The sequence below is a fragment of the Lemur catta genome, chromosome 7 (genome assembly GCF_020740605.2).
Source record: "Lemur catta isolate mLemCat1 chromosome 7, mLemCat1.pri, whole genome shotgun sequence".
In the NCBI taxonomy this organism is placed as follows: Eukaryota; Metazoa; Chordata; class Mammalia; order Primates; family Lemuridae; genus Lemur; species Lemur catta.
Window position 1 is genome coordinate 101,492,347 of NC_059134.1, and position 16,790 is coordinate 101,509,136.

At 61.8% G+C, this 16,790-nt stretch overlaps 1 protein-coding gene across 4 annotated transcripts; it reads right to left on the minus strand.

The window, feature by feature from the left end:
* Positions 1–654: 654 nt before the first annotated feature.
* CCDC88B (coiled-coil domain containing 88B) lies at positions 655–13,744 on the minus strand. Of its 4 annotated transcripts, none has more exons than XM_045556173.1 (27): positions 13,624–13,744; positions 13,179–13,324; positions 12,919–13,030; positions 12,765–12,834; positions 12,627–12,685; positions 12,454–12,537; positions 12,226–12,369; positions 11,847–11,992; positions 11,618–11,699; positions 11,314–11,472; positions 10,593–10,739; positions 10,337–10,445; positions 10,038–10,174; positions 8,802–9,956; positions 6,332–6,459; positions 6,121–6,238; positions 5,221–5,316; positions 5,005–5,145; positions 4,548–4,804; positions 4,062–4,205; positions 3,701–3,887; positions 3,471–3,616; positions 3,269–3,367; positions 2,918–3,084; positions 2,199–2,405; positions 1,969–2,037; positions 655–1,151 (listed from the first exon to the last, which is right to left on the minus strand). In XM_045556173.1, the coding sequence occupies exons 1-27, from the start codon at positions 13,681–13,683 to the stop codon at positions 1,096–1,098; spliced, it is 4,425 nt and encodes a 1,474-aa protein (XP_045412129.1). In that variant the 5' UTR covers positions 13,684–13,744; the 3' UTR covers positions 655–1,095. The 4 variants fall into 4 exon arrangements, with proteins under 4 accessions (XP_045412129.1, XP_045412127.1, XP_045412128.1 ...); XM_045556171.1 differs by having other exon boundaries at positions 3,060–3,084; positions 13,624–13,743; XM_045556172.1 differs by lacking the exon at positions 13,179–13,324 and having other exon boundaries at positions 3,060–3,084; positions 13,624–13,713.
* Between the last annotated feature and the right edge of the window lie 3,046 nt (positions 13,745–16,790).

Sequence of the window (16,790 nt, forward strand, 5' to 3'; positions counted from 1 at the left end):
AGAGAGAAGGCAGGAGTTAGATTGCAGCTCACACTGGGGAGGCTGGACTGGCGGCCCTTCCCAGCTCTGCCCACCCCCAAATTCAGGCTGCAGAATCTCAGCCCCAGGCAGCCCCACCCACACCCACCCCCCTGGGCGGCCCCAGGTGCCCTGACTCACATCCTGCCAACCTGCCTAATTGCCCCTTCTCAAGCACCATGCTAGAAGCCCTGGTCGGAGAGCTGGCATCCCTCCTACCTCTTGCGGCAGCCCCGGGCACTAGGTGATGCCCCACCAGGCCATGAACTCCCTGGGGAAGGGCTCAACCTCAAAAGGGTGGGAGAGAGGATAAGGAGGCAGGAAGATGTGAATGGAGAGAAGAGGGTGCGGGGGAGAGGGTGGGAGTGGGGCCATAGGGGCTTCACTGCCCCTCACCCCTGAGCCCAGACCTCAGACCCCACCCACCTCTGGCTGCCCAGAGTGCCAGCCCCCTCCCCACCTGCTGGGACTCCAGGCTTTGGCCAGCCCACCTGGCCAAGCCCCTGAAGAAAGCCCTTTGCTGTGCTATCCAGGCAGGGGCCCTCTGGCCAGACCCCCACCATCCAGGAGGACTAGACCACATGTGTTCTGGTGCCTCGAGATACCTGGATGCAGCCAGTAGACACGGAGCCCAACTCAGGTGTTTGTATCTCAGTTTTATTCTCATGTCCCTGACGTCCCAGCTAAGGCTCAGTTATCAGCCCAGGCCACAGTCCCCGGGAATGAGCCCCGGCTCCCAACCTGGACTGGGCAGGGGGCTCTCTTGCCCACTCCTGCCAGCCTCCTTTAGCTGGGGGATCCCCCAGAGACCGCCTCCCCTGCGGGGACCACATAGCCAAGACTGAGCCCTGGCCTGGAGCCACTTGTGGAGGCCAGCCATCCCCCCTGCCCACAAATTTGTTGCAGCTCCCTCTCAGGGCCCCAGTGCTAGCAGTGGAGGATGCAGGGGCCCAGGCCTCCTTGTCCAAGGACTCCCCTCGGGGGCCCAGGCTCCCCAAGATCTTGGTCTGCCTGGGGCCCCCACTGACACTCCAGCGGCGAGAGGTCTGCACTCCCAAGCCCCCTGTCCCCATGGTGTCACTGGCTGAGAGAAGGGGTGAGGAGACGTTTCTCCGGTTCCTGTATCTGGGGGCCTGGAAGGAAAGGCTTAGCTCAGATCCACCTCCCTCAGGAGGACTCTTGACGTTCAAGGTGGTCCACAGGCCTTTGCCCCTTCTGCCCACCCTCCACCCCCTCTAACTCCTCCCCTCCAGCTGCACCAGCTGCCCTCCCAGTGCTCCACCAAGCCAGGCCTTTCTTCAGCTGTTCCCTCTGCCAGGAATGCTGTTCCCTCTGCCTGGAATGCTGTTCCACCTCTAAGGCAGACATGACAAACCTTCATCTCCTCTCTGAGGCTGACCCTGAGCACCCTAGTCAAAATTGCAACCTGCCCACCCAGAGCTCCTGACACCGCCCCCCTTCTCCTCCCAGAGCATTAGCACCTCCTAGTGCTCTAGGGCAGAGCTGCCCTGTAGGAGGCTGAGCAGGTGGAACATGGCTGGCCTCAACTGTGACGTGCTTCAAAGACTTATCATGGAAAAATCACATCCAGTAGTTCATTCGTGATATTTTACACTGACTACATGTTGAGTTAAATAAGATCTGTTATTAAAATTCATTTTACCTGTCTCTTTTTACTTTCCCTGATGACGCTACTGGAAAAGTTAAAGGCTACATATGTGGGCCACATCATGTTTCTAGTGGTCAGGGCTGTTGTAGATAATAGTTATTTTTATGCAAATCGTTTACTGTCTGCCTCCCCATACCAGAATGTTCCCTGCTGCGTCCTCAGCTAGCACACCACCTGGCACTTGGTAATGGATCGTTGTCAAATAAGAGAATGGATGAATGAGGTCTGCCAGGGGCCCCGGCAGGGCAAATAACCCCACTCCTTCCCCAGACCCTACTCACCCTCTCTGTTGGCATCTGCTTCGTGTTCCTGGAGGGTCTCAATGGAGTCATCCCATCCCACGCCAGGTCCTGGGAGGCACAAGGCAGCCACTAGGCCCCTGAGGCCAGTGTAGAGGTGGGCAGGACTTGCAGGAGGCAGAGGGGACAGAAAGGAAGCCCCCTCCACCAGGGAGCCAGTGGGTCCATGGAGCGTTGGGGGGCTAGCAGGGACAGGGACCCTTGTCCCTCACCTTTGCCATGGGAGCTTGGTGCCCCCAGGGGACCTGGACGGCGCTGTCGGAATCGCTGTCGGGGGGTGTCCCCCGGGCTAAATGACTCAGAGCTTCGCCCCACAGGGAACCTTGAGCTGAGTTTCCGCCGCTGCCCTCCTGCCAGGGTCTCCTCCCGCAGGCAGAGGGAGCTCTGGGCCCGGCGCATGGGTGCCGGTGAAGGGGACCCTGCAAGAAGCACATGCAGGAGGGTGTCAGAGAAGGGCAGGTGGGGGCCGGTCGCAGCGGAGGGGCCAGCGGGTGAAGCCACACAGAGCCAGGGAGGGGAGAAGCAGAGGTGGGGGCCAGGCAAATGAGTCTGGGTGGGCCCTGGGCTGGCTCTGACACTAGCTCACTGTGTGACCTTGGGCAAGGAACATCCCCTCCCTGGGCCTCAGTTTCCTCATCTGCTATCTAGGATAAATGACCTCTCACTAGAGTCCCCTGCTATTCTGAGGTCCTAGGCGCCACTGCAGCTGGGGTAGGCTGGGTGGCTGGCAGGGAGGCAGCAGGAAGCAGCCATCAGGGACCCTGCAGGGCCCAGGGCAGAGAGCACGGGAAGCATTGGGCAGGTTGGGGAAGCATCACGGAAGGCGAGGAGGTGGGGGCATGTGTGCAGGCCAAGCAGTGAGGCAGGCACTAAGGTGGGGGTGGGGGATGTGGGGAAGGGACCATCCTGGTCACCTGGCCCCCAGACCCACCTGTCCCATCCGCCTCCCTGCCCTCGGGGAGCTCCGTCTCCGGGGGGCCCCCCAGGCTCTCGGTGCTGCCAGCCCCATCGGCCCCCAGGCGTGGTCCCCCATGGGGGCCCCCCTCCCGCCAGGGCCGCATCAGCCTCTTCACCTTGTCTGCCAGCCAGCTGCCCTTCCTGGGGGCAAGAGGGCACAAGAGGCGGTAAGGACAGGGAGGAAGGAGGGAGAGGAGGGTCATATTGGGGATGGCAAAGGCCAGGCCAACACTCTCACTGGGGCCAGGACATGAGCTGGGCCAGGGTCAGAGGGCAGGGCAGGGCTTGGCAGGATGCCCAGCCCAAGGTGGGTAGGGCCACTCACTTGGTCCGGGGCAAGGGCCCAGGCTCCAACACTCGGTACTGATCCATGATCTTCTCCACGAGCTTCTGCTTCTCGCGGCGCAGGGCATTAAGCTGGTCCCTGGCAGGAGGGGGAGGGGAGAGGTGGGCATGAGGCTCGGGGAGGCCTAGCACCGGACGACCAAAGGGAGTGCAGGCCCACCCAGCTCCGGCAGCCGGCTCACAGGTACTCGCGCTGCTCGCGGTGCAGGTGGTCCCGGCTCTCCAGGCTGCGCTCCAGGAGCTCCCTGTTCTCCCGGCTCAGGGCCTGCACTTCGGCCAGCAGCTGCCGGTTCTCCTCTTCCTGGGCGCTCCGCAGCTGGGTCAGCAGCTGGCGGGCAGCAGCAGGGGTCAGGGGTGGAACCGGGCGGCCCCCTTCACCTCAGCCCTCCCCCCAGCCACCACCTGCCCACACCTCGCACTGCGTGGTCAGCCGGCAGGCACTCAGGTCCAGCTGCTGGTTGGACTCACGCAACTGCTGGCTCTGCATCTCCAGCTGTGCCCGCTCCAGCTCCAGCCGCGCCAGCCGGCCCCGCAGCTCCCCGCGCTCACCCTGCAGCTCACCTCGCTCTCGGGACACTTCTGCCAGCAGCATCTGAGCCCTTCAGAGGCAAGAACAGCTGCTCTCCAAGGGGCCTCACTCCCCAGAGCCCTCATGCCGGCCGGAGGAGTTACACAAGGGAGAGGAGGCAAGGCAGGACCCCACACCCCCAACCCACTTCACAGGAGGGAACACTGAGGGCGGCCTGAGCCGGGGGCTGTGCCAGGGCCGGCACCTGTCGTGCTCGCTCTGCAGCCTCCGCAGCTCCTCTTCCAGGCCCCGTTGCCGGTGCCCGTCCTGCATCAGGCGTTCACGCTCTGCCAGCAGGGCCACCTCCTGCGCCTCCACGTTGGCCCGCTGGGCCTGCAGCTGCTCGTGCCTGGGATGGACAAGTGGTTAAGAGGCTGCAGGAGCTTGGGACCATAGCAAGCAGGTGGCTGGACTGCCTGGACCTGGGGGAGTCCGTCATCTCCTAAGCATAGGCCCCCAGGCAAAGCCGTCAGGCAGAAAGCCAGAAGCCCACCACTCCCAAGACATAAGCTCCTCCTTGAGCCAGCCCAGAAGTATGAGGAGCCAAGACACGTGCCCCAAGGGCACAGCAGCAGCTGGGGCTTTGCAAAGGAAGGTGGATGTGCTTCCTGGTAGGGTCAGGCTTGCTGAGGGAGTCTGCTCTGGCAGGTGGGGGTGCGGGGAGAGGGGCTGGGTGTGTGGGGAGGCTCACCGGCCCTGCAGCTCCCGGTGGGCCAGCTCCAGCGCCCTCATGTTGGCCTTGAGGTCTCGGTGCCGCATCAGCAGGCCCTCTAGCTCGGCCTCCTGCCGCCGCTGCAGTTGTGTCAGGGCCTCATGGTCCCGCAGCAGGGCCTGCTGCTGCTCGCGGGTCTCCTCCTGGGACCGCCGCGCCGCCCGCACCTCCTCCTCCAGCACCCCCAGCTTCCTGTGCAGCTCCTGGCCATGTGTCTCCAACACAGACTTCTCGGCCTAGGGCAGAGAGGTGGGGCAGGGACCACTGGGGTGGAACCCCAGGCTGGAAAGGAGCTGAGGGGCAGGGGCCCAAGGGCAGAAGGCAGGGCCAAAGGCAGAGGGCAGGGCCAAGGACAAAGAAAGAGCTGTGGAGGCGGAGGGCTGGGGCAGGGCAGTGGTGAGTGGACAGGAAATGGGGCACCCAGGCCACCACTCACCTGCAGCCGGCTGCTGTGCTCCTGCGCCTGCTGGCTCTGCTGCAGCAGCTCCTGGGCACGGCCCTGCAGGCTCCCCAGCTGCCCCTCCAGGTGCTGCAGCTGCCCTTGCAGAGCTGCCTTCTCAGCCACCAATGTAGCATTCTGCCCAGAAAGGGGTGGTCAGCAGTGCCCAGGAGGCCAGGCACCCCCCAGCGCTCATGTCAGGCCAACACTCACACTGCGCTCCACCTCGATGAGCCGCACATTTGGGGTCTCCACCGTCTGAGGCTTGGCCTGCTCCTGGGGTCCCAGCCCCATGGGGCCCTGACGCAGCTGCAGGGAGAGAGGCCCTGGGAGGTCACACAGGGCAGCAGCAGCCGCAGCTTGGGGATGCCCCTTCAGCAGCATTTAACACTGCCTATGCCTTCCCCTCAATCTTACAAGCCCACACTCCCGGCTCCTGGCTCCCGGTTCCCGAAGCTCCATCCATCTCGAACTTCTATCGGTCTGCGGCAGAGCCTTGCCCTGGCCCATGCTGTCTCTCCTGCACGGAACACCCTCTCCATCCCGCTCTTCCTCCAAGCCTCAGTTTCAACACTGCCTGCTCCAGAAAACCTCCCCTGACCGACCCTACATGAGCCTGCCAGGCACCTTGCTGGGCACTGCCACCAGCCCTTGCATGACCTCACCACGGTCCCTGGCACCCTGTGTTATCATCGCTTGTTTTCTTGCCTCTCTCCTGACTGGACTGTGAGCTCCATGAGGGGAGTGGCCTGGTATGAGGCCCCACCGCCACCCCGCACTCAGCACTGAGCCCACACACAGTGGGATGTCAGAAACAACCACTGACTTACGATGAGGCCAGTAGCTAAGCTCACTAGGAGGTGGTGGAGCAGGGCGAGGGAGGCAGAGCAGGCACCTCACAGCAGAGGCTCTGCGCGCCTGCAGAATGGGGGAGGCAAGGCCCTGAGAGGCCGCACAGGCACCTGACTCCCAGCTCAGTGCACCTTCCTGCAAGCCAGTAACTAGCCAAGAATCCAGGGGCAAGACCAGGAGCACAGGTGACCCCGGAGCCTGCCCTGGGATGGAAGGAGGGGTGGGACATGCCCCCGGCTCCCAGGGCCGCCTGGGCCTCACCTGGAACAGCTCCTCTTCCAGCTGCAGGGCCCTGGTCTTGAGCTCCATCAGTGCCTCCTCCTTGCTGGTTGCCGCTGCCTGCAGCTCAGCTTCCAGCCGCTGCTCCAAGCCCTGGTACCTGCCAGGAGAAGCCTTGGCACCCATCTCCACCCCACCCTGCTCCTCCCCAAGCCCCTGGCTGCCCTCCTCTGCCCCTTGGCACCACCCTCACCTCTGGTTCTGGCTCTCCTGTTCTCGAAGAAAGTCCTGGCGTTCCAGAGCTGCCTGTTCCAGCTCATGCTGCAGATGTTCCAGCCGGGCTCCCAGCTCCTTACCCCGCACCACGGCCTTCTCCAGCTCCTGAGGGCAGGCGGAGAAGGCTCAGGGGGGTGGGTTGGGGGACCGGGGCACACGGAGCCAGAGACAGGCCTGAGAGAGAATCAGGAGCCCTGGCTTTCTGTCCTTGCTCTGCTACCCTGGGCAAACGTCTTTAACCCTTTTGGGGCTCTACACCCCCATTTGCTCCCATTTGTAAAATGGGAGCAAATCCTGCTGGCCTTGCAGACAGGGCATGAAAGAGCTGGGAGTCGTAAGCCTGGCAGGGTGCAAGGGAGGCCCCTGGGCCAGGAGTGACAGACACATGCTGGGCAAGTGTCTTCACCTCTTTGAGCCCATGACTCCTCATGTGCACAGTGACAGGAGGACGTGCCCGACGGGCTGCCACTCCGGCCATGTGACATAAGAAGGCCTCAGCAGAGGTGGATCTGGTGAGTGCCCTCGGCCACAGGGGGATGATTTGGGGGTGCTGGCAGGACAGGAACTTAGGGATTGGCAGGCCTAACCACAGTGGGGGCCGGCGGTGGATCAGGTAGGCCAGGTTGCTGCCAGCCAGGCGCCCAATGGCCTTTGGCAGTTGGGCCGCACCATTTTGGAAGGGGACAGGAGGCCCACTTTGGTTTGTGGCCCCAGAGGGAGGTAGGCCAAACCATTCCGACACGCGGGGGCCCTGGCAGGATGAAGCCATGGGGAAGGGCCATCCCCGACCAGCCACCTGCCAAATCCCATGTCTGGAAACCAGGCCTACAAGACTCTGCTGCTGAAAACCATCTTCCTGGCTAAAAAACTGCACCCAGGCCTTGCCCCTGGGGTACTGAGCTTCCTAACACCCTTGGCCACAGCCTCTCAATAAAAAACTACAAGTCCACGGCCAGGCGCGGTGGCTCATGCCTGTAATCCTAGCCCTCTGGGAGGCCGAGGTGGGTGGATCGCTTGAGCTCAGGAGTTCGAGACCAGCCTGAGCAAGAGTGAGACCCCGTCTCTACTAAAAATAGAAAGAAATTATCTGGCCAACTAAAATATATATATAGAAAAAATTAGCCGGGCATGGTGGCGCATGCCTGTAGTCCCAGCTACTCGGGAGGCTGAGGCAGTAGGATCGCTTGAGCCCAGGAGTTTGAGGTTGCTGTGAGCAAGGCTGACACCACGGCACTCACTCTAGCCAGGGCAACAAAGCAAGACTCTGTCTCAAAAAAAAAAAAAAAACTACAAGTCCCACGAGGCACTGCTGCCTGACTGCTGGCTGCCACTAGAGCCCAAGTGCTTGGCAGGAAGGATGGTGAGGCAGAGACGGGAACCTCCAGCCCAGACCCTGCCCTGCCTGCCTCTAGGCCCTGCCATCCCCCTGCCAGGCTGGGAATCAGTTAAGCAGGGTTCCTAGTGAGCCCCTCCACCCAGCCCAAGAGGCTTCCACGCCCATAAGGACAACCCCGGAGGCCCCTGTTTCCCTGACCTCCCCCTGGCCAGCCACCTCCTCCTGTGCCACACCCAGGTAGCATCTGAACTGCTCCAACCAGGAAATCTCATAAAATTCCCATGTCCCCAGCTTCTCCCACCCTCTCGCCCTCAGAGCTGGCTCTTCCAGCCCTGCCCTCACCCTCGCTGCCCATCTGTTGGCATTCCCTCTCTATGGGGTAAGCCCTCCCATGCTAGGTGCCAAGCACTGGTCCAAGCCCCCAAGCTGCCCTGCCTACCTGAGGTGACCCTCCTCAAACCCAGCCCCACACAGGTCTGCCCACACCCTTGGGTGTCCTTCCCCACCTGGGGGCGGAGCACCGATACCCTCAGCTGGCCCCCAGACCACACTGCTCCTGGGCCCCTGAGCATTTTTAATGCCTTAAAGTCCTCACACATGCTGTTCCCTCTGGACAAAATGTTCTTCCTCACCTAGTGAAATTTTGGTCACTCCTCCCTGAAGCCTCCTTGCCCCAACCCGGGCATCAGCTCCACCTCCCTTGGGCTCCCGGAGCACTTTGCTCTGAGTAACCATTTCCTGAACACTTACAGCACGCCTTGGCCCGGCCAGAACCAGGCCCTTACACCATTATCTCCAGGGGTCTTCCCAAAGACCCGCTGAGGCGCTATGAATGGTATCCCCATTTTATAGAAGGAGGCCGTATGGTGGAGGTGAGTCAACTGCTGCAGAGGGCCAAGATGGGCGCCCAGCAGTCTCATCCTCTCCTGTGGTGCCCCCATTGGTGGCTCTGTATCCCAGCCAGGCGCACTTTTGGAAGGCAGGGGAGGGCTTGGCCTTTCTGACTCCAGCCCCAGCTAGATGCAGGGCACACTGATAGAATCAGTAACCCCAAACCCCAGCAACCGGCCTGGAACCCTGTTTCCTGCCCCCAGCTGTGAACCCCACCTACCTCCCTGAGGGCCTGCTTCTCCCTTTCGGCCTCCTCCAGGTGCCGGCAGCCCTCACTCTCCAGCACCTGCAGCCGCTGCTCTGCGGCCTCGGCCTGGGCCCGCAGCCTGGGCCCCTCGCGCTCCCACTGCCTCCGCTCTCGGCCTGCTGCCGCCAGCGCCTCCACCAGCGCCTCCCGCTCCCGCGACGCAGCCTCCAGCTCCCGGCCAGCTGCCTCCACTGCCTCTCGCAGCCGGGCCTGCTCCCGGGCCTGGGCCTCTGCCTCCTGGTGGGCCTCAGCCTCTGCCCTCCGTGCTTGGGCCAGCTCCTCGGCGAGGCGGGCAGCCTCCTTGCCACGGGCCTCCAGCCTTCGGGCCTGGGCCTCCATCTCCGCTCCAAGGGCCTCAGCCTCTCTCTTCAGCCGTGCCACCTCCTCCCTGAGGGCCTCCTGCTCTGGGACCCCACTGGTCTGGATCTCCCCTGGGCTCGGCCCCTCCCAAGCCTGGGCCTCAGAAGCCTCCTTCAAATTCTGCTGTGCTTCCTGCTGGGCGGCATCCCAGGCCATCCCCTCCAGCCTCCGCTCATGCTCTCCAGTCTCTGTTTGTCCTGTGGGAAGGTCCCAGCCCTGGCCTGGGCTTTCCTTTTCCTCCAGCTGCCCATGGAGGCTGGGCTCTGAGGGTCTCAGCTTGTGCTCAGGGGCCTCCCGTCTCAGCCCCCAAGACTCAGGCATCAACTTGCCTTGCGGAGCCTCTCTTCCCCCAGTCTCTCCTCCCAGCAACTGCTGGGCCTGAATTTTGATCTCTGGACCCTGTTGTGGGGCCACAGAGGTGGGGGTCTGGGGAGGGACTCTATGGCCAGCCTTCTCCAGGGACTCCTGTGTCTCCACAGCAGGGTCTGACTCTTGGGGGGTCAAGTCTTTGGTCTGGGGGACCATGGTAGCTACCTGGAGAGGCCTTTCTGTCACCTGTGGGCCTGAATCAGATGCCTGGGGACACTCAGCTGACCCCTTGAGGACTGAGTCTGATGCCAGAGGAGGAAGGTCTGAAGCCTGGGGGCCTCCATGCCCTGCCTGGTGAAGCAAGCCCTGGGGACCACTGTCTGAGGCCAGGGGAGGCTGGGGAGCCTCATCCAGCCCCGGAGGCGTGCAGTCCTCGCTTTGCTCCTCCAGCAGGGGGCGCTGAGGGCACATGAGAGGCATAGTCAGACACAGGGACAGACTGGGGAGGGACCTGCCAAGACAGTGGGGGAGGGGACTCACCTGGCCACCTGGCTGCCCCTTTAGCACCTGAAGCAATACTCGAAGCTCCTGATTCTCCCGCTCGAGACTCCGCAGCCGCCCAGCCTCTGCCTCCCTCACCTCATCTTGCAATGAGGGGGCCACTCCTGGCAGGGGTGCTGGGGAGTGTGAGATGAGGTTAGGACCCCTCCCATACTCCCTGGCTCCTCACAAATACCCCTAGAGACCTGGGGAAGGGATGAGGTCAGAAGCCTTCCCCACTGAAGCTGCTGGAAAACCCTGGCAGCCCCACCGCAGCCACTCCACTGAGCCCCACTCACCCTCCCCAGGGGAGCCCGGTGGTGGCTCCAGGCTCCGCTGAAGCTCCAGCTCCAGCTCCACATTCTCCTCCGCCAGCTGGTCCACCTGATGCCGCAGAGAGTCCAGCTCCTGGGGGCGAGGGCAGGGTCAGACAAGCCCTCCATTCCATGACCAGGCCAAGTGTGTAAACCAGAGGGTCACTAGAGGTCACAGGGATCACTAGGAACCCTGAGGGATCACTGGGGTCACCAGCTGGGATCACTCTGGCGACCTCACCGCATGGGCCTCGCCCAGCCTGGTCCGCAGCAACAGGTTCTCGCGCTGGGTCTCGTGCAGCCGGGCGCAGCGCTCTCGGGCCGCCTCCAGCTGCTCTTCCAGCAGCGCCTTGGAGGCCTCCAGAGCCCCTGAGAGCACCTGCTCCTCCTGGCGGGAGTACAGGGAGAGACGGTGTGATACAGCCCCATGTGCTCCAGAGCCTAGAGGTCCCAAACCCCTTCCCCTGGGCCTGTCACAGACCCCGTCTCCCCTCCCCCATCTGGCCCTGCACCCCTATCTCCTTTCCCCTCCATCTCCCCCTTTCTGCAGGGTCTCCCCAGGTACCGCTTCCCCCGCACCTGGCCCCGCCCTTCTCCCGTGCACGCCCCGCCCCTTCTCCCCAGGAACCGCTTTCCAAAGCTCCACCCCTCCAGGCCCTACTCATCAATACCCCTACTTGCCAGGGTCTCGCTCCAGACCTATCCCCTGCACTTGACCCCAGCCTCCTCCAAGGACCTACCCTTACGTAGCCCCTCTCCTCTCCATCTGCCCCATTCTCCAGCGGGCCTTTCCCAAGCACCACCTCCCCGCGCTTGTCCTCACCCATTTCTCCTAGCCAGACGTGCTCTCCACAAAGCCTGACCCTCTCTTCTCTAGGGCCAATCTCGCCCCTCCTCTCAGCCCGCCCCTCCGCGCCGGCCCCGCCTCCAGCCCCGCCCCGCTGCCCCGCCCCCCACCTCACCGCCAGCTGGCCCTTGCAGGCCTCGGCCGCCTGCAGCCGCTCGCGACAGCGCCGCAGCTCCTCCTGCAGGCGGGGCAGGCGGCCGGCACGCTCCCGCAGCGCCTCCGCCTCCTCGCGGTACAGCTCGGCCCGCTTGGCCTGTCCCGACAGCGCCTGGGCCTGGACCAGACAGTGCGGAGCTGGGAACCGCCAGTCGTGGACCCCAGGGATTAGGGACCGGAGGAGCCGGGTCGGGAGGGAGGCAATGGGACCGGCTCAGGGAGGGTTAGGGAATGTGGCCGTGGCGGGGAGCATCTGAGCGCACCTCCTGGCGGAGTCTTCGAATTTCAGCCTCCAAGCCCTGCACCTCCGCCTGAGAGTCTAGCAGCAGCTCAGCCTTCTCCTCCCTGGAGGGAAGGGGCGCTGGAGGGGGTCTGGAGCCCGCAACCCCCAGACTTGCCTAACCTTTCCCCTACCCACCGCGGCTGGAGCCCCATCCAGACCTAATCTGCCCCTCTCCCCTCGGGTCCCCTGGCCATCCTGTGCGCACTCACAGCTCCTGCCGCAGGCGCCGCAGCTGAGCCTTGGCGTTGGCCAGCTGCAGGACCAGATGGTGCGAGGGTCCCTCCGCGGGAGCCCTAGCAGAAGCCTCAGGCGGCAAGGGCACTGGCTGTCGCTCCAGCAGCAGTTCGGCCAACCGCTGTAGGAGGTAAGGGTCAAGGTCAGGAGTAACCCTTCCCATGCCACCCCACATCGGCCCCCAATCACCACAAGATGAATCAGATTGTGACAGCCCTGCTGGCCCAAGACCCCAGACTCCAGACCCCAACCCCACACCTGGGCCCCAAACCTCCATCTCCCCCACACATCTGGCTCCCCACTGTTTCCCTTGTTTCCTCAACCTGTGTCCATGATGCCCCTGCTGCCCCTTACCTCGGCGCCTAGGTCACGCTCCCGTGCCAGCTTCGAAAGTGACCCCATCAGGCTCCGGGACAGCACCTCCAGCTCCGAAGGCGCCAGCTCCCCAGGCTCTGGCCCAGCCAGAGCCAGCACCACGCCAGCCCCAGACTGGGTCACCTGGGGCATGGGGAGAGCAGTTGAGGGGGAGAAAAGGGTGGTGAGGGTGTCCCCAGGTGGCTGTGGCAGTCCCAGACTCAGCACCTCCTGGATGGCAGCGGCCAGCTCGCTCTGGACCTCGAGGCTGAGGCCCTGGATGTGGCGGATGAAGAGTTCCCGGTGCTCACACTGCGGGAGACAGGAGCAGGGAGGCTGGTGCAGGATCTCCCTCCTCTGCGGCCAAAGCTCAGCTGTACCCATCCCGACCCCTGGCTCACCTGCACTGATGCCCCCAACAATAGCCGCAGGATGCCTTCCAGTTCCTCCACTGCCTCCTCTGCGGGGCACAAGCCACAAGGGGTTAATGGGTAGGTGGTGCAGGGTAAGCCTCAGGAGGACTTGGTGGGAGCGAGCACCTGAGAAAGGGTCAAACCCCAAAGTCTGCAGGTCTGGGGGTGGTGACAGGATCAGCAGCTGCAGCTCCTCCTGGAGAAAGAGGGGTCAGATGACATGAGAGAGGCCTTCCCGCAGGGGGCTCCCAGTCTCTGCCTTCCCCTCCCCGCCCCTCACCTGGTAGAAGTCCCTCAGTCGGCCCCACAGGTGGTTCAAGTTCCACACACGACAAGCTGCAGGTCCGTCATTGCCCTGCACCATTCGAGGTCTCCCTCTGGCACTGGGGGCACTGGGGACACGGGGGTGGGGGGGGGAGGTGAACTCGAGGACCCCCCTCCCCTCAACCAGGCTCTGCCCACCACCCCTCAGGCTCCTCCCACCAGCCTCCCCTCCCCTCAGGCCCTTCTCCACCACTCCCCAGCCCTGGTGCCCTTTACATGATGCCCAGGACCCGGAGGAGCAGGGCCCCATCGCTGAGACGCAGGAACCTCTTCTCCGGGCAAAGAGGCCCCTCTTCCTCCTCCTGCTCCTCTTCCCCCTCCGGCTCCTCCGCCTCCCCCACCAGCCCGGCCAGTCCCAGCGCCTGCGGGGAGCCAGAGGGGTCAGCGGGACCGGGAGGAGCCCCCACCAGCAGGGTGACTCCCAAGCCCTCTGACCTGCCCCAGTGAGCCCAAGCATGCCCCTCACCAATCCCCTGACCCCTCTGGTCCCGGGTCTGGACCCTCTTCCCCTCACCACAGCCCCCTGGATCTCTCCATCCTCGACACTTGAGCCCAGCCCTCCCTTCAGGCCCCAGCTCTGCCCCACCCTCCCCCAGCCCCAACGCAGCCCCGGCTGGGGCTCACTTCCCCCTCCCCCTCCTCCTCCCCCTTGCCCCCTCACCCAGGTGGCCAGACTCCCACTCAGGAAGTCTCTGAGTCTGGGCCCCTTGCCCCCCTCCATGCCAGGGTCAGGGTGCCGGTCTGCTGTGGCAGCTGCACCTGGCCTGAGAGGAAGAGGAAGTTCCCGAGTGGGGGATCCCGGGCCCAGCCACAGACACCCTGTACAGCTTCCTCCTTCCGGCTTCAGGCGGCCCCGTGCACCCCCAGCGTCCTGCCTCAGCCCTCCCCTCACCAACCCGCATCCTCCCAGCATCTCAGGCAGGGCTGGCCCAGAGGTTAGCCAGGAGGCCCACAGCTCCCCCCGGCCCTGCTCAATGGACACTGATAGGTGAGTCCTTTTCCTCTTTGGGCTTTGTTTTCCCAACTCGAAATGAGAGGACCACCTCGGCCTTGCGCCCTCCAGGGCCTCCAGAGGGGCTGCGGGCCTCACATGGTGAGTCTGGGCGCCCACACATGCATCTTCTGATGCACCAGGCTTCGTTCATTAGTGCCTCCTTCCCTTTCCCCTGATGTTTCTCAAACTTGTACAAACCGCCCCCAACATGTGAAGCCTGGTTCAGATGCCAGCTCCCCCAGGAAGCCTCCTCCAAACCCCAGATGGAAGCAAGCAACCCTCCTCTGAGCCCACCCCACCCTGTACGCTCTACACACTGGACTGAGGGCAGGGTAGCTGTACTAGGTGCTATGAGGGGAGGGGATTTGACCCTTGAGGGTGACCAGGGAAGGCATCCCAGAGGAGGCATGAGATCGGGGTGACCAGGTGACTGGGTTAACTAGGCAAAGGGAAGTGGGGAGGAAAGGTATGCCAGGCAGCAGGAATAGAATGTGCAAGGGCTCAGGCAGCTAGGGGCATGATCGGTGTAAGATTGGAAATTATTCATGTTTTCTCTATTCCAACACACTTTATTTTTCACATTTCACAACTCAGAAGTCAAGTTACATGGTACAATTGCTGGCTGGCTGGCTACAGTCCTGACATAGTTGTCAATTGCCTGCGTATGCTCATGCTTCAAAGCCCCAGCATCAAATCCTGAAGAAAGGGTGTCTACAGCTTGGAAGAAAACCCCAGAAGCAAGAGTGGAGCACTTTTTAGCCCCAGGACCCAAATGATGGGAGCCCCCAGGGGAGGGGAACAAGGCTTGTCAGCAACGCTCCCATAGCAGAGTGAAAATTCAGTAGGCTCTGCTCCTCTGCGGATTGCAAAGCTGGCTTAAGAAATCCTGGCTGTTTGATGGCTGTTTTATGCAATGTTTGAAGGAGGGCTGCTCGCACTAGCACTCCTGACAGCTCAGAGAAGGAGATACACAGACATCACGACTCTCAGACCAAAAATGATTCGCGAGGGTCAGACTCTAAATGTGAAGGAGTTTTCCAAACATGGCAACCAATTTATTTTGCCTCCATTATCCTTTTTATATGTGCATGAGAATTATATATGATGAGAATCTACATCTCAGTCAGAGTTCTTTCAGGAAATATAAAAGAAAAATGATGTGATGAAAGAGCCTTGGGACATCATTAACTGGCAACGTTCTTTTTTTTCCTTAGTGACACCTTTTACAATTGCTGACATCTTAGGTTTGATGAAATATGGGGTAATGATAACAGTCATAGCACACAGGCTTACCGTGGGCCAAGCTCGGTTATAAGCGCTTCATGCTTTATTTGCTCTGGATGGGTCTGTGAAATAAGGACTATGGATCACGCCCATTTTACAGAGGAGGAAACTGAGGTGCAGAGAGGTTAAGTAACTTGCCTAAGGTCCCACAGCTAGAAGGCAGTGGGACCAGAGGGCAAAGAGCAAGGGGCATGGGCAGTCAAGGTGAGCGGGGCCTGGCCCTGCCACAGGAATCATGCAGGATTGTTGGCAGAGGAGCATTCTAGTTGTTCAGCTCTCTGGAAACGCATCTGGAAATGGGGATAATCCTCTCAGAGAGCTGTGTGGATTCCACGTGCTGATGGCCAGCACAAGCCTTCATTAAATGGCCACCCTCACCACCCCCCCAGGGATTCCAGCGCAGGAATGTCCAAGGAGCACCTGCTCTGAGCCGGCCCAGCAGGTCCTGCAGGGTTAGCCAAGCCTGATGACTGGGGCTCCCCTCCTGGCTGGCTGGGGGCCTCTGTCTTGCTCAACATCTCTGAGTCACACCCTTCCTCGGGCCTCAGAGGCAAGGGCCGTGTCGCGATTGCGCTCACATCCGTCACCCCAGACAAGCCTGGCTGCACCTCCGTCTGCTTCTCTGACTTGCCTCAGCCGAGTCAGGCAGGGGACAGGCAGGGGAGGCTGGGGAGGGCCTCCCTCAGCAGCTGATGCTGAGGTCCTGGGATTCCGAGGCTCAATTAGGTGTCGAGGGGTATTCATTAGAGGCTGGCAGCGGTTCCCTTTCCTTTGGCTAGATTTTTCCTTTAACTTTTTTTTCAGACATGGGCACATGATCAAAAATGTCAAGAGTGCATAAAAGTAGAGAGAAAAATCGAGTCTCTCACCCATCACTCCCAACCCACGGTCCCAGATCTCCCAGCCAGAGACGACGCTGGTACCATTTCCTCGTGTCCTTCCTGAGGGTACAGATGGCTGCATGTGTGCACCTATAACGAGTGGTTGCAACTACACACCTGGCTATGTACCTTCCTTGCTTTGCAATATATTTTGCAAGCGGTTTCATTTCTGTTCAGAACCGTTAGCCTTGACCTTTTTAACAGCTGCATAGTACTTTACCATGTTGCTATCCCATCATCACTTAAACAGTCTCCTGTTGACAAATATTAAGACAGACAGATGGACAACATAGTCAACCATGTGCAGACTCCTCCCTCAGGGCCTCAGCCTCTCCCCGACCCTAGGCGGGTCGTGGGGGTGAAGGATTCCATCTCCCACTTCTCTTATGGGTTTAAATTTTTTATATAGCCCTAGTCCAACCTCAAAGGCCAGAAGAAGGAGGGCTCTGGGCCTTGGGGAGAGCCGGGGGGGCCAGGGCAGGTCCAGCAAGGGCCCTGAAGCAACCGGGGCTGAGTCAGAGTGAGGCTTTTTCTCCCTGCTGGAGGCAGCCCCAGAGCCCTGCCTGGCACCCTAGCGGCCTGGCTGGGGCCCAGCTCTCTAACCAGATGGTTCAGGGCCCCAGGATTGAAAAACAGAAACAAAAATCAGCCTTCAGGACCTCCTGGGCA